The sequence below is a fragment of the Xenia sp. Carnegie-2017 genome, unplaced genomic scaffold, assembly GCF_021976095.1.
Source record: "Xenia sp. Carnegie-2017 unplaced genomic scaffold, XeniaSp_v1 HiC_scaffold_23, whole genome shotgun sequence".
In the NCBI taxonomy this organism is placed as follows: Eukaryota; Metazoa; Cnidaria; class Anthozoa; order Malacalcyonacea; family Xeniidae; genus Xenia; species Xenia sp. Carnegie-2017.
In genome coordinates this window covers 5658289-5674536 of record NW_025813486.1, presented here as the reverse complement: position 1 = coordinate 5674536, position 16248 = coordinate 5658289, and the positions used below count along the sequence as shown (strand labels likewise).

Below are 16248 nucleotides of genomic sequence, written 5' to 3'. Positions count from 1 at the left end.
GAAAGCTCTGGCTCATTAGCTGGAATAAACCATTAAGTATCTTAATAATCATATGTTTCTGAATTTCTAAATTTCTAAATGGGTGAATTTATAAATGTGTACTTCATGTAAACCTGATGCAGCTGCATTTAACTACAAAGTCAACGTTTTTAACATTGCTTGTTTTGAATTTTAAAACTTCTAAGCATTTTTATACCATACTATCATCTCAAGGGTTTTGACGTTAAATTTTTTTATGCAAAGAACAAATGCAAGATTGTCGGTGGGAGCTACTACGCATCTACTACTGCTGACATAAAATTATAAATCAGTCCAAACATTCTTACTTTATCATGGTTGCATCCAATGGCTTGAAATTCACATTTCGTCGGCACTTCATCACAAGTCGTACTTTCATGATGTTCAATATCTTTCCTTGGTATCATTTGAATACAATACTTACAAACCACTCGATAATTTTCACACATTATTTCTTCGTGCTTCTATATGTTAAAAGAAAATAAAAGCAACATTTTTGTGCATAGATTTGCGTCGAATGATCAACAGAGGAAAGTTCCATCTGATATATAAAATAGCGTTGGAGACAGATGTTTATGCATCATAATGTGAGGTGAAAAGGTTCAATTATTTTTCCGGTTCTCATGGTAAAAATATTTTCTAGAAATATTCTGTCTTGAATATTGCTTTGTACTTAACTCAATGTTACTTTGATCAGTGAACGAATATTCCTCGTACCTTAAGTGAAGCATACGGGACATCTTTACCACAATATTCACATTTCACATTTCGATATTCACATTCATTCTTCAAATGCTCATCAAAGAGAGAGCGAGGTAACCGAATGTTACACTGCTTATGTACGCAGCTGATGAGCGCATGCTCACAAACTTGAGAATGACCCTGACAAAAAAGAAACTTTAATTAGTAAGTAATAAGGTTAGGCTTTTTTGATAAATTTCTCAGCTCAACTCACTTCCAATTCTTCATAGGCACCAAACCATTTCCACTGCTCAGAGAGACAATGTAAACGAATATTTTTCAATTCACGTTTTGTGAAATCGTCCGGGAAAGCCTACATAGGTTTTATAGAAAGTCGACACAGTTCAAAAAGTAAGTTTTACATTAGTAGATAAAGAGATGTATAGACTGGTTTCTTTCGTAATAAATGAAAGGCAAGTGAATTTTCGTTTAGAACCGTCCAAAGCAAAAATTGATACAGCTGTATGAGAATTTCCCGCTTCATAACTATGGAATATTTTCACCTACGTTTTTCTTCTTATTTTTTCTTGATCTTCGGGACATTTTGGATCAGGACCTCTGCAGATTGAGCAAATATGAAAGCATTTATCAAATGAAAAGAATAAAAAGTTGAGGGAAGGTGAAAAGACCTTAAAGGATGGTTTTCGGTTAGCTGCTGAACTTAGCCACAATGACGAAACAGAACACAACCTACATCTTTTATACAATAACTGTACTAACTTTTCTTAATGTGCCATAGGTCAAAATAATGTGTTATTTTATTCAGATTCTCACGCATGTGCTTCTGTATTGAATTGTGGCAGTCTGTCACCATGGTAGAAATATTTACAATTCAGCATGTAATCCATACATCTTTGAAAACTGATGTATTCCATGGCTGGACTACTTCCCGCCTCGTTTCTCTAAAATAAAAATTGTGATTTAAACAGAAAAATATTTACATGTGTACTAAATTAGAGTGAACAAAGTGATATCCCTGCCTTCCTGGGCTAGCTTTACACCACATCTCTTAAAATATAGCAGAGACTATTGTCTCTAGACAATTTGTGTCTAAAAACATATGTTGAAAATATGAGAAAGCATACTTCCCATTACAAAAACCTCTCGAACAAAATCCCACCATCATACATTAGCCATTAAAAGTAAGGGGTGGGGTAAATATAGCCACCCTCAATGTGTCATACAAAGTAGGGGGTGGGGTAAATATAGCCACCCTCAATGTGTCATACAAAGCAGGGGGTGAGGTAAATATAGCCACCCTCAATGTGTCATACAAAGTAGGGGTGGGGTAAATATAGCCACCCTCAATGTGTCATACAAAGCAGGGGTGAGGTAAATATAGCCACCCTCAATGTGTCATACAAAGTAGGGGTGGGGTTAAATAGCCACCCTCAATGTGTCATACAAAGTAGGAGGTGGGGTAAATATAGCCACCCTCAATGTGTCATACAAAATAGGGGTGAGGTAAATATAGCCACACTCAATGTGTCATACAAAGTAGGTGGGGTAAATATAGCCACCCTCAATGTGTCATACAAAGTAGAAGGTGAGGTAAATATAGCCACCCTCAATGTGTCATACAAAGTAGGGGGTGGGGTAAATATAGCCACCCTCAATGTGTCATACAAAGTAGGGGTGAGGTAAATATAGCCACCCTCAATGTGTCATACAAAGTAGGGTGGGGTAAATATAGCCACCCTCAATGTGTCATACAAAGTAGGGGTGGGGTAAATATAGCCACCCTCAATGTGTCATACAAAGTAGGGGGTGAGGTAAATATAGCCACCCTCAATGTGTCATACAAAGTAGGAGGTGGGGTAAATATAGCCACCCTCAATGTGTCATACAAAGTAGGAGGTGGGGTAAATATAGCCACCCTCAATGTGTCATACAAAATAGGGGTGAGGTAAATAAAGCCACCCTCAATGTGTCATACAAAGTAGGGGGTGGGGTAAATATAGCCACCCTCAATGTGTCATACAAAATAGGGGTGAGGTAAATATGGCCACCCTCAATGTGTCATACAAAGTAGGAGGTGGGGTAAATATAGCCCTCAATGTGTCATACAAAGTAGGAGGTGGGGTAAATATAGCCACCCTCAATGTGTCATACAAAATAGGGGGTGAGGTAAATATAGCCACCCTCAATGTGTCATACAAAGTAGGGGGTGGGGTAAATATAGCCACCCTCAATGTGTCATAAAAAGTAGGTCAATAAGACTTACTTCAATTAGATCAAAATGGAGAATCATGGGCACAGAGCAACAAAATATTGTGTAAGCACAATATTTTGCAGAATGGCCCATGCTATCATGTCTGCCATCTCCTACAATGACCACTGTTTTCTTCTGCTTCTTAATTGTTTCCAACATGGCCAGCTTGTATTTCCTCCAATGGATCCTGACCATTAGGAAAAGCAATTCCTGATAACGAAATATCAAATGAATATAAAAAAACACAACTTCAAACCTTGGGAATCGGAAAAATCAAAACAACCCACTTACCCTTTGATGTTTGAAGAATGTGGTCAAAGATATGCCTTGAAGACCCATGTGTGTGAATACTCAAAGTACTTTGCTAGCAGAAGCTCCAGACAATAAAATGGCAAATGAGAGGAGAAAGTTTCCCATTGCAATACGGGAACCAGGCAGGAATGATTGTCACTTCCAGTCGTACTCTCTATTTTTACAATTAAGGTTGCCACATGACATGTTTATATCAGCCATAGTACCAACTTTTGATTTTCAACTATTGACTTATCAGTACCATGATGGGCATACTTTAAACAGGAGCAACAGCTGTGGCAGGGTGACAATAAACTTTGGTTGCTTCCTGAGGTTGCTTTCTTCTTTGTTCACCCTGATTGTTAGAACAATACATGTATATATTATATTTTGTCTGTCGAGAGACTCAAATAAAATGATTGATAACACTGGAAGACTAAATAATGCATATGTACAGCAAAATCATACTTTTTTGACTGGTTTGTTTCATCTTCCGATTCTAGCTCTTTACTTTGGGAAGAATCAGTTTCAATGTCATAGTTGTCAGAACCTATGGACCATATTTATATGTTAATAAAACTTGTGGTATATAATTTCAGCTATTAGCATTGAAATCAAACTTCACCTTCATTTTCCATCTCACTGCCAATGTCAATATCCATATCCATGTTATCATCATCACTACCATCCTGCTTTTCTTCCTCATTCTGATTATCCACCTTGACACATTTTACTACTGTTCCAACCAGTTTACGTAATTTCTTTTTTTCTATGAAATCATGATATACACAGGTGTTACAATACTCATGTTTTAGTAATTTATTTGCAGTCATGTATCTATTTAAATGACATAGAGACACCACAAGAATATATGCTCTTGAAGAAACCAAATTGAATGTAATGAAACAATTTACCTTTAGTAAGTTGTTGGATAATAGCATTCTTGCTTTCTATCCTTCTCTTCAATTGCCTCATGTTTTCTTTGTATTGAACATATTGTCTGCAATATTATTCTTCAGTTTGGCAAAACCTATTCTGAACCTACAAAAAAAGATTTAATCTTTAGATCTTACAATTTACTAGTGTAAAAAGTCTTTTGAATAAATTATTGGAATAAATTCAAAACCTGTACTTCTGCTTGTACTGCAATTGTTTGAACTTGCAAGACATCATCAACAAATTCAACATCAGTATCACTGTCTTCTAAAGAGGTAGCACTTGCAGCTCCAAAAGTGTTTGACTAGAAGAGCAAGGACCTGCTTCTGTCCTAGAAGAAATATCTCTAACAACCTACAATAAAATACAATATGGTATCAACTGCAAAAATTAAATTTCCATCAAAAAATCTTTGACGAATTTAAAACAAGCTTCCTTCTTTGAAGTTATCAGTCTTACGCGGATTATATGTAGGATTCAAAACAAAAATCTTTACCTGTCTACGATTCCCTTCAGAAGGCGCACTTTCTTTCATCTGTCTTTCAGAAAGATGAACAGAAGGAAAAACAAACACACCAACTTCGACAGACACCAGTCTACTTGTTTGCCCTTGCAAACTAGTATACCGTCTGGTAAAATCTTCAGGTATGAAGTACAGCGAACAAATGCTCGACATCTTTGATATTGGGCATTTCGCTCGTTTTAAAGCGACAAAATCTAGCCTCTTTTTCCTCCTTTTCTTTTCTATAGGATCTTCTGATCCATAAAAAGGAATGCGGTGAAGTCCTATGCCCTTTTCCGGGAAAGGAACTCTAAAACAGCCAGCAACTATACAGCGATTATGCAAATCAAAGTATATATTTCACTATATTTTTAATGCACGCTTGCTGAAATGTTACTTACATGACGTCACGCTTTCCCCAAATGACCGCACAGTTCCAGTCTATCGCCGGGAAACCGAGCGACTGAAATAACCAATTTTTTATGATTTTAATTGAGTGTAGCACGAGAAGTATTTGTCCAACGAAGAAAAAAATTTGGAATATAACGTTTTACACCACGTTGATTCAGTATACAAAAAATTCCATAAGCTTTATGTGCACTTTAAGTGAACGATTTCAAGATATTAATTAGTAGGCCGTTGGCTCTAGCACGAAAATGTGGCTAGAAATCAAATTCCGTAGCCCCCATCGCGGTGCTAAAATATGTCATCGGTTATCAGTAGAGTTCAATGCGCTGATTTCAAATATCTTTGTTCCCACACGCCAAAACGCGCTGTTTTTTCATAATGCATGGCCAAAGTTTGTTATTTTCATCGGCATAGCGCCATTTTGAATTTCGCGGTATGTTTGATCTTTTGGCAATCTTACTTGAAGTAAGGGGGTGTACTCGAAAACCGTGGACATATAAACAACTTAAATGTATAAGTATATGCCACGAACCTATCTAATAACCTCTACCAACGATACGATTTTATTCATTTCAAATGTAAAACTGGTTGATTGTGATCGTGAGCGCTTGAGACAATTGGAAAATATCGCGAAAAGTGAGTAAACTTGACGAGAAACAGAATCAAATTTCAACAGTAGCATAACGTATCAAATGTTGTTTATGTTTTAATGTAATACTATTTGGTATCTAAAGATGATCTAAAGCTCAAGAGCTAGCTAAAATAGGAATTGCACAAAATAAGTATGAGGTTGTTGCGACAATTTCTCTTAAATAAATCAGTTTTTTTACATTACTTAGATTTAGTTTTCCTCCAGATCAGTATCCAGATTATAATCTGAGTCCTCTTCCCTGGATTCGTTTGGACAATTTGTGCAATCAACACATTGGCCCATTTCAGTGCACTTGTAGTTAGCTTTCATACAGGAGCACCTTAAGTTTGAACAACCAGTTCTACATTTACAGTTGCAATCTTTAAGAAGTTCATCTGGAGCACATTTGCCCGTCATCCATACCACATCAATATTATCTTCTTCATCAATCTTCCATCCATGGTAAACTGGTGAAGGTGCACCAATCTCTTGGGTTGTTGCCCTTTTCCATATTGCAGTCTGGTAGTTTGCACGCTTAATATGTTGTAAGAGACAATCCTTGTTTGGAGGCAAAGCTGCGTCTGAGAATTTACCCATCCTGAACATGTCATATCTTACCTTGTTGACAGAAGTGGAATCCTTGACCCCATATAACATGCATGTCAGTGACTCCAGGTTTTCTTGAACAGCTTCATCGACTTCAAATTCATTACCAAGTTGCACAAATGTGGTCAGACATCTTTCGTTATTGAAAACCGTTTTAAGGAAGATATCTTACTTCGACCATAAAATGAGCTAGTAGAATCACATCCTTAAAGGCAAAAAGAATAATTGATATTTAAACTTGCAAAAGTTGTTGTGTTTACGAAAACTATGTGCATTTTACTTCATACCCACTTTCGGTGAAACGTTTTAATTAAACTGAATCCCAATTATGTAAAAGATGGTTATCAAGTAAAACTTACCTGTATATGCATGGAATCCAATTAACGCTTTGCTCTTTTCTTCGCCAATCTTTTGCTGCACAAAACCAATATTGATGATACGTGTCTTCTCATTCACGCCAGTTTCTAGAAACAAATCGCATTGGATGATGTGGCAAAAGAATAGCATAAGAACGAAGACGTCTGTATCTGGGCTCTTTATTAGGACACTGTCACATGACTGAGACGCGTGATTTGCATGAAGTAGCATTCTGGTGTCAGCCTCTTCATGGTCACAAGATAATGTCGCTATTTCTTGAACGATAATGGGTCCACTATCAATTCCTGGTTTAAGGCGATGGCACTTGTCGTCATGGCAAACGTAAACCACAATACCATTAAACATCGTCGATTTGTATGTACACCACTGCTCAAATAAAAAGCGAATAAGTGCTTCTTTGTTTCCACCATGTTTGAGAAACTTGATCCATTGTGCTGGTAGTCTCTGATCAGCACCATATATATTCATAACCTCTAATCCACCACTTGCCCGTTTGCTGCGTTCTAGATTCTTAATACTCGCATCAGGATATCTGTCTACCACAAAATCGGCACGTGTTGATCTGTGATACGTTGCCAACTTGATGACCCTCAAGAACAATTGCTCTGCAAATTCTCCAAACGATGAAGGCAACTTCTTTGCAGCCTGAATGAGCGCCATTCCATCAAGGACAATTGTATTACCCTCTGGAACCTCTTCAACTGTATGATCTGGAACACTTGACTCGATTGATGCCATTAAATTACTTTTCTGAGTCTTGTGTAAGGTACCCATCTCAGTTGAGAGAGATAAAGGGAATGGACCCAAAGAGTAACAAAGTACTTCCTTCATGTCAATATTTCTACTTTGTGCTAGCAAAAGCATTCGAGCGAACAGATTGCGATTATTCTTCAAAGTAGTTTCTACACCTTTTGCTGAACTAACTTTTACTTTTTTAATCATCGAGGTAAAAGTTTTCAGTTTCAACTTTGGAATCGTTGAAAAGATATCAGGCGCATCAACTAGTAACTTATCTTTAATAAAAGTTGTCAAGCATTCTTCTCCTCGTTGTTTTGCACTTAGCAGGTCAGTCTTCACTTCAGGTGTTGCAACTAGTCCACTTGACAAGTGGATCATTTCGGCTGTGTCGCTAACAGTATCAAAAGGATTTACCATATTTTGAAGCGTGTTTACTATGTTGGAGATATCTTTCTCATGTCGAGTTTTTTGTGGAGTGTCCAGTTCTTTTCTTTTCCTATAAAATGAATGTAAAAACCAAAATTATATCCTTATGTGTTCATTTATGCAGTTGTTCAAAATCTATTCCTGAAATGTATACCTTTTACTTGGATCGGTGCCGGCCATTTTCATACATTCCCTGTGATTGCAGAACGATCGGATTGAGCTAGAATCCATCGTTGCATAGCACCTCTGTTTAATGTAATTCCGACCATTCCTGCAAAAGAAATAAATATATACTTCTTAGGCTTTCAGTACTGCATAATTTTAAATCACTTGGTCTATACCTCCTGTTGTTTTTGAATCTCTGTTTAAGGTTTGCTCAATAGTCATATCGCATGCGACAGAGGAAAATCCATAGTTCTGCTGGCGTTGCACCGTCCATTGGTGACGCAGATCTTGCAACAACGCTAAATGCATAAAAAGTGATAATAAAAACCCGTGCAGAGGATTGATACATTAGTATGTATTAATTTTATTTGTACACCATTTGATGCAACAATCTACTTCTCAACAAAATACCTACTACTGTTTTGTCTGTAACATTAAAACACTGCGGTATTATACGTATGTTACCTGGGTGTGTTTCTTGTAGTTTGGTCGTTTCAAGCCAATACGCTGTTCCGTAACGAGAATAATTCACACGATCGCATGCAAAATACCATGTTAGCATTATGCGCATTGTGGATAGATGCAGTTCCCAATTACCCTCTCGGGTAGCTCTAAAAAAGACAAAGCATTTTTTTCTACTGCAGCTGACGAGGAATTTGCTTGGAGTAAACATTTGTTAGATGTCGACCTAATGGAATAAGTAGAGGTTCTGTTTAATTATGTCAGGAAATGAGCATAGTAGATAAATAGGCTCACCTAAACTGAAGAAGAGTTCCGACCATTTCAAGGTATGTACTCCACAATGAAAACGTTGGGTTGCTTTCACTTTGCCGAACCACGAAGGCATCGTACTGGACAATAATGTCCGTGAATGGTTCCAATGAAAGTTTTTCCTGAAAATTTTGGAAACGTTTGACGCAATTTTATTAGGTTCCCCATCCAAATGAATCCACTTTTCAGAATATTCACTTATTTTATCGATTGTATGTGCCGTTAATTGACACAATTCGCCTGACTTACCATTAAAATGAATGAAACATTCATCCATTCTCTTGATTTGCTCTTTGGGACTTGCAGAATTGTTCTCAGAAAACAGTCAGAGTTAATAACGATTTAATTTAATAATTATCCTTATAAATACTTCAGCATTGCGCGTACTTCAAGTAATAATGTCAAAAGATCAAACACACCGCGGAATTTAAGATGGCGCTTAGTCGATCAAAATATCCAACTTTGGTTATACATTGTGAAAAAACAGCGCGTTTTGGCGTGTGGGAACAAAGATATTTGAAATCAGCGCATTCGACTCTACTACTTTCCGTTGAAATATTTTAGCACCGCGATGGGGGCGACGAAACGAAACATTTTCGTGCCAGAGCCAACGGCCTATAGTTCGAGTTTTTAGATCTTGTAAATCCTAATCTATTTACTACATGGAAGGGCATAGTTCCACAGGAGAAGATCAATGTTTTCAAACATAAATATAGTCCTCTTTTTAACATTCCAACGTTAGAGAGTCAACTTTCCTTCATTTACAACGACAAGGACTTTCACAAGGAGTGCAGTAATGAGGTGCTTAAATACATCTACAAATTTAATCTCCAGTCAAGTTTACGTCAAGTTGTAAATTTGTTAAAATTAATGTTGTCGTGGCAGTGGCAAGTGCTTGAGTAGAGAGGTCATTTTCTTGCTTGAAAAGGGTAAAAAGTTTTTTGAGGAATAGAATGGGTCAAGGTCGGCTAAGCTCTTTGTGTAGAATATCTATTCACAAAGATATTATTGAACAAAAAGGCGGATTTTGGTGGTCAAAACTTCCACTTTAAAAATTTTTTTCAATATTCACTCCCTCCTGATTTCTAATACTGTTTGTATGAACGAAAACAAGTGAGAAAAAAAATTATGATACCGACAGCATATCATGTGAAAATAATGCTTCAGCATTGCGTGAAAAACACAGTACAGACACACATCAAAATAAAGAAGACCGACGGTAGAGGAACGCATATTTTGTATGTAACATTTAAGTTATTTTATGACATTTTAGCCTTTTCAAAGTGAAAATCAAACGGCATTCTTTACTAGGCCTGTCAATCTCGTCAAACTTATACATTATTTCATGCTTTTGTGTGTTTGACTGTTTGTCAACAGCTTGGTGCACCTATTTTTCTTGCTTCAAATGGATAAATCTGTGTAAAAATGCTCCTAAGGAAGCGAGAAAATGTTTGCTTCAGTCCTACGACATAAGTCAACTAAAAATTTACCATGGTTAAGTATCATAAGTGTATTGTCATTACCTGATAAATCTACTGAAACTCATAAAGAAAGTATGTTGAACTAGAAGAGCTACAAAAAAGAAAAAAATTCAAAACACCATGACACTGTTGCTTGGTAATTTGTATTTTGTAAACAGCTTGGCAGAATCTTGGATCTATTACTGAACAGAACTACATTAATTTTCCATTGAAATTACAAACTTGGAAACTAAAGTGCATTGGTTTCTCTGACAAAAACACTGTCTATTGCTGCATGAAGGCAAAATAGTTATTTGACAGTGTAGGTGAAGAAATTTATCAAGTTCTATAGATATTATTGCGAATCACTTACAGTTTTTTCGAATTGTGTAATATATGTCATGAGCAAGATATAATTTTTCAAAAATGCTAACCCCTTCGAGCACTACTACTCTTCTGTTTTGCTTAAACAACTTACAGCTACCAATACTAATTATTTATATGTACAAACTAACATTTGGGAATTAAATGATAAACCACTTGTTAAATCTTTGTATTTTACATCAAGCCTTTGAATTAGTTCCTTTTATCTCCTGGTAAAAAAATATTAATGAAAGACTTACAAATCAAGTTTCTCGAAAATAGTATTTTGTACAAAGAAACTAAATAATTGGATAGGTCACATGTTGAAGACAGACTTTGCTTCTTTGACTAGGTTGCTTGACCATGAGCAAATTTAAATTTGTTTACAATTTGTTTAAAGAGTTCTTTTTATTGATTTCTACTAATTCTTCATAAGACACAAAAAATTTCTTTGCCATCTATTTTTGCATATTAATGATATAATCATAAGCTACTGTTGAACAAAAATTTCAAGGTAGAAACAAATTTTAGCACATTGTTCAACACACTACTTTTATCTTGGTTTTGAAGTAGTAACCTGTTTATTATAACAATAAATATTTCATTTACAGAAACGCTAAGTAGTACTTTAAAATTGTTTGCATAAATCCAACTTTCCAATCCCATTATAATTGTCTACACTATACAGTCAGTCAAATTGAGCAGGCAACCAGTTTAATAGTTATTTTTATTATACAACATATACCATAGTTCTCATAAAATTTGCATGGCACTGCATTCAATTTCAACACAACTCTGTTGTAAACTTTCCCTTCATCTTTTCAAAAAAAACATGAACAAATTATGCCCCATTTTTGGGAGGTAAACTCAATTCAAATCAGGAGAGTTTAGCTTGATGCCTTGATCATGATACAAGATGGATGCAAAACTCGATAAAAATTGACAGCTTCGACACGTCTGGCGAGCGATTAAGTGAAGAACAAACAAGACTGGACCAAAATAACTTTAAATTAAAACTTAGTAGTAGAAACACTCTTCAAGTATCGTGTTAAAAACAAAATAGTAAAACTAATACTGTGCTACTTACCGGAGTCATGAAATGTTTCCTTTTCTGTCGCTATTTCAGCGTCCGCAAACCACAGAAGTTGGCAATTTAATAAATAAATTTTAAAAAAGTGTTTATGTTAGGAAAATAAAAAGTTTTGATATTTTCTATACTCGAAATTGCGGTGGTCAAATCAGGGTGGGCGACATAAATTTTATTTCATGAGCCCGCGTCTCTCCGCTGACTTTGACCACCAAAATCCGCCATGTTTTTGACCACGCGGCCGCGCGCTAATAATTTATACTAATTTTGTTGACTTTTCCCCTCCAGTTATTATAGAACTCAATGGGCGGAACATACAATATAATTCTATATAAGAAGTTTTGAATTCTGGTTGGCCAAGGGACTTGACGCATGCTCAAATCTGCTGTTTTTATAGTCGAACTCCCGCTATTTTAAATTGGCGGAGGTTGTAATTATTCGACCTTTTAATACGAGTACAGCGATTAGTGATTATCAAATTACGTGTCATTGTCGGTATTAATTTTCCATTGTGTTTACTCTCAAATTGCTATTTTGTATTTGTGTATGACACAATGGCTTCAAGTGCGACTGCGATTTGCTCAACTGATGTTGATTTAGTAAATAGCTTATTAGCTAAACCGTTCTCTGCTCGATCGTCGGTCGAACAGAATGTTATCGTTCATGAACGGCCTACTCCTTATTTAACTATCCAAAATAAGGGAAGAGCATTTCAGAGAGATTGGTATGAGGCGAAGGACTGGCTGTGTGGCAGTACAACCTTGCAGAAAGTGTTTTGTTGGCCATGTCTAATGTTTTCCCCAAAAACATCGCCATCGTGGACTAAGAATGGCTACAACGATATGCGGAGTATTATGTCTGATGCTAAGAAGCATGAAAAATCTAAATCGCATTTGACTGCATTTAAGACATGGAAAACGTATGGAGCTAGTGAACGAATTGATTGTCTTATGTCCCTCGCTAGAAGAAATGAGATTCAGCGTCACAATGAGGAGGTAAGACAAAATCGAGAAATTTTAAAAACTGTTACTGAGGCCGTGCTGTATTTGTCAAAGCAAGAGTTGCCATTTAGAGGTCACAATGAGTCCGAAGGTAGCTTGAACAAAGGCAATTATAGAGAGTTGCTCGAATGTTTTGCTAAGTTTGATTCTGTATTTGAGCGTCGATTGCACAGTAGACTAGCAGAATCTGATATAGTTGGTGACAGAAGATTTACTGGAGTCTCCCCAGAAATTCAAAATGGTCTTATCAGATGTCTTGATTCAATTATTGAAGATGAAATCAGAAAGGAAATAAATGATTGCACATTTATGAGTATTCAGGTTGATGAAGCATCTGATGTCTCCACCAAAGAGCAGCTAAGTATTATTGCTCGGTTTGACAAAGCAAGTGAAATTATGGAGAGGCAATTAGGATTTGTGGATGTAAGTATGAACAGGAATGCCACAGCAATATCACAAGTTGTCAAAGATAAACTTGGTGATTATTCTAATATAAAAGAAAAACTGGTTTTACAAACATATGATGGTGCTTCTGTCATGTCTGGCCATATCAATGGTGTTCAAGCATTGGTTCGACAAGAGTATCCTTTTGCTCATTTTGTTCAATGTGCAGCTCATAGATTGAACCTGGTCCTATGCCAGTCGGCCTCATCAATTTCTCCTGTTAAAATCTTTTTTATTAATATAGCTACATTCAGCACATTTACAAGCAATGCCCCAAAAGAAAAGCTTTTCTCACATCTAACAACCTTGAGTTTCCTGCCCTGGTGAAACAAGATGGTATTATCGCTCTAGATTAATCAATGTATTGCACAAAACTATGAAAACTTTTAGATATTTTTGAGGGGTACTTGAACAACCAGCTGGGTGGGATGATGAGTCATTAAGTAAAATAAGTGGCTTACTGCATTATCTTGATAGCTTTCTCTTTTGTTTTCTAGTGTGTGTTTTTTACAGGATTTTAGAACAGTCCACAATTTTGTATTCCATTCTTCAAAATAGGAAACCCATTTTAACTATGGCATAAGCAAGATTGACAATTTCAAGCAGTTTATTGTGTCACTTCGCACAGATCAAGCTTTCACCGAGTTTTACCAAACTGCACTAGAAAAGTAGGCCCACCAGCAACCAGAGCAGATAGTAGATACAATTACAAACAGCTTTATTTTGAGATTATTGATTCCATTAAAGGCATGTTAAGTGAACGATTTCAAGATATTAATCAGTTCGAGTTTTTAGACCTTGTAAATCCTAAACTATTTACTACATGGAAGGGCATAGTTCCACAGGAGAAGATCAATCTTCTCAAAGATAAGTATAGTCCTCTTTTGACATCCAAACTTTGGAGAGTCAACTTTCCTTCATTTACAACGACAAGGACTTTCACAAAGAGTGCAGTAATGAGGTTCTTAAATACATCTTCAAATTTAATCTCCAGTCGAGTTTAGGTCAAGTGGTAAATTTGTTAAAATTGAATGGTGTGTTGGCAGTGGCAAGTGCTTCAGTAGAGAGGTCGTTTTCTTGCTTAAAAGGGTAAAAGCTATTTAAGAAATAGAATGGGTCAAGGTCGGCTTAGCTCTTTGTGTAGAATATCTATTCACAAAGATATCATTGAAAAGAAAGAGGAATCAGAGGTGTTGCATAACGAGGTGGTTGAAAATTTGTAGAAAAACCAGGAGGCTGGCCTTTCTTTATAAATGATGAGTATAGTATGTGTTTTGATATTTGTTCGTATAATACATGGTACTTCATTGAGAAAATTAAGCATAACTTTAAAGAATAAAGCCATCCCTGTCTACTTGCCCCAATCTAAACAAGTTTAAACTAACAAGTAGAATGCTAAGAAAAATCTCTCTCTATGCACTTTAGAAGTGTCGTATACTATATTATTTTTTGTGCTAATACAAATTTCTTCTGTTTATGCAGGGGCAGTGATGAGTAAATTATGTTTTAGGGGACAATTGTCTCCTGCGTAACGTTTTTCTGAGCCACCTTTAGTACCTTTTTAACTAGTTGCAGTTTCAACGATTGCCACATTAAGAATGAAGGTAACAAAAATGGGTTTTTATAAATTATTGTACAACAAATAATTCGCCCTCGAAATCGCAGGAAATGCTGTTTCCAAGGCTCTGGATTTCAAAATTTTCCGGGGGAGCATGCCCCCGGACCCCCATAGTGGGGCCGCGCCTCCGGCGCGAGATGGATTGGCGGGAGTGACTATTTTTCCTAGCTACGCCACTGCTAACTAGTGGAATGCTAAGGACAATCTCTCCCTATGCATTTCAGGAAGTATCGTATACTATGTTATTTTTTGTGCTAAACCAAATTTCTTCTGTTTATTCAAAGGCAGTGATGAATTTGGCTCATTATGTTTTAGAGGACAATTGTCTCCTGCGTAACTTTTCACTGAGCCACCTTTAGTACCTTTTTAACTAGTTTCAGTTTTGACAATTGCCACATTAAGAATGCAGCTAATAAAAACGTGTTTTTATAACTCATTGTACAACAAATATTTCGCCCTCCAAATCGCAGGAAATGCTGTTTCCAAGCTCTAGATTTCAAAATTTTTTTAGGGCATGCCCCCGGTAGTCCCTAGGGGGAGTCGTAACTTCGGCGCGACATGGGTGGGCAAGTGTTGCTATTTTTTCTGGCTAGGCCACTGTTTATGAATGGAGAGTTACGAAGTGTGAGTTTATTTACCATAACAATTTGGATAATCAGTATTAATTTCATATTCATTTTCTTGTTATTAATTTTCTTTGATAAAACGATTTCGTCTAAAAAATGTAAATAAAGTAAAGATAAATGTTTCAAACATCAAAAAACGCATAAGAACTTTGGCAAACTGTGCCAGATGGCAAAAGTTGTAACAAACTGTGATCAACATTGAACTTTTTATAAGTTATAAATGCTTAATATTTCTTCATATTTCTTTATCATTCATTAGAAAAAATTTACCATTTTTAGTTTTTTTGCCTATCTACTCATTATTTACAATTTATAAGCATAATAGACCTCCTCAATTATTGTCCTCTTGATCTCTTACCTTGCAGTTCCAAACTCAGTATCTTTCTACCTAAATATTTGTTATCTGTAAAATGTTTCCATACACCTCCACTTTGGTTTTCCTTTAGGTCATTGCTTGGCAGCTTTAATTCAGAAGTCTTCTATTGATATTCTCAAAATCATATCCTTGAACTTGTCCAAAATACCTTAGCCTTGAACTTGTACAAAACACCTTAGCCTTGAACTTGTCCAAAACACCTTAGCCTTCAACTTGTACAAAACACCTTAGCCTTGAACTTGTCCAAAACACCTTTGCCTTGCACTTGTGCAAAACACCTTAGCCTTCCTCTCTAACTTTGTCTCTAAAACATCTGATATGCCTAACATGCTCGTTTCGAATTCTGACAGTTTAACCCTTAATGAGATTGTCTGCGTCTTTATCTCTGCAACCTCCAGCTCTATCTCATTTTTCATCGCAGTGTCTCTGTTTCTAAACCATTTATCATTG

At 36.2% G+C, this 16248-nt stretch overlaps 2 protein-coding genes and 3 long non-coding RNA genes across 6 annotated transcripts; 1 reads left to right on the top strand and 4 right to left on the bottom strand.

Annotated features, from left to right (window-relative positions):
- Positions 1–140: 140 nt before the first annotated feature.
- On the bottom strand, positions 141–1165 carry LOC124448513. The gene is made up of 3 exons (XR_006949087.1): positions 974–1165; positions 736–900; positions 141–482 (listed from the first exon to the last, which is right to left on the bottom strand). It is a non-coding gene; the product is annotated as an uncharacterized LOC124448513 (long non-coding RNA).
- Positions 1166–1382: 217 nt separating this feature from the next.
- LOC124448492 lies at positions 1383–5003 on the bottom strand. Of its 2 annotated transcripts, XM_046999510.1 has the most exons (7): positions 4695–5003; positions 4389–4552; positions 4177–4262; positions 3888–4031; positions 3731–3812; positions 3539–3617; positions 1383–1661 (listed from the first exon to the last, which is right to left on the bottom strand). In XM_046999510.1, the coding sequence occupies exons 2-7, from the start codon at positions 4448–4450 to the stop codon at positions 1530–1532; spliced, it is 585 nt and encodes a 194-aa protein (XP_046855466.1). In that variant the 5' UTR covers positions 4451–4552; positions 4695–5003; the 3' UTR covers positions 1383–1529. The 2 variants fall into 2 exon arrangements, 1 of the variants encoding a protein (XP_046855466.1); XR_006949076.1 differs by lacking the exon at positions 3731–3812 and having other exon boundaries at positions 4177–4303.
- A 586-nt stretch (positions 5004–5589) lies between these two features.
- Positions 5590–7132, top strand: LOC124448524. The gene is made up of 2 exons (XR_006949107.1): positions 5590–5744; positions 6807–7132. It is a non-coding gene; the product is annotated as an uncharacterized LOC124448524 (long non-coding RNA).
- LOC124448498 lies at positions 6265–7068 on the bottom strand. Its single transcript, XM_046999516.1, has 2 exons — positions 6705–7068; positions 6265–6550 (listed from the first exon to the last, which is right to left on the bottom strand). Exons 1-2 carry the CDS (start codon positions 7066–7068, stop codon positions 6471–6473), a joined length of 444 nt encoding a protein of 147 aa, XP_046855472.1. The 3' UTR covers positions 6265–6470.
- A 750-nt stretch (positions 7133–7882) lies between the features above and the next one.
- On the bottom strand, positions 7883–8380 carry LOC124448534. Its single transcript, XR_006949118.1, has 3 exons — positions 8229–8380; positions 8042–8158; positions 7883–7957 (listed from the first exon to the last, which is right to left on the bottom strand). It is a non-coding gene; the product is annotated as an uncharacterized LOC124448534 (long non-coding RNA).
- Positions 8381–16248: the final 7868 nt, after the last annotated feature.

What these genes read in the sequence shown, in the direction of transcription:
- LOC124448498 (XM_046999516.1), bottom strand. Translation starts at nt 7,068, where the DNA reads ATGTTTAATGGTATTGTGGTTTACGTTTGCCATGACGACAAGTGCCAT. An exon ending in TGGATTCCATGCATATACAG is followed by an intron (nt 6,551 to 6,704) that starts GTAAGTTTTACT and finishes TTTGCCTTTAAG; the next exon opens with GATGTGATTCTACTAGCTCA.
- LOC124448492 (XM_046999510.1), bottom strand. Translation starts at nt 4,450, where the DNA reads ATGTTGAATTTGTTGATGATGTCTTGCAAGTTCAAACAATTGCAGTAC. An exon ending in CAGTGAGATGGAAAATGAAG is followed by an intron (nt 3,813 to 3,887) that starts GTGAAGTTTGAT and finishes TATGGTCCATAG; the next exon opens with GTTCTGACAACTATGACATT. An exon ending in AGCTGTTGCTCCTGTTTAAA is followed by an intron (nt 1,662 to 3,538) that starts GTATGCCCATCA and finishes TTTTTATTTTAG; the next exon opens with AGAAACGAGGCGGGAAGTAG.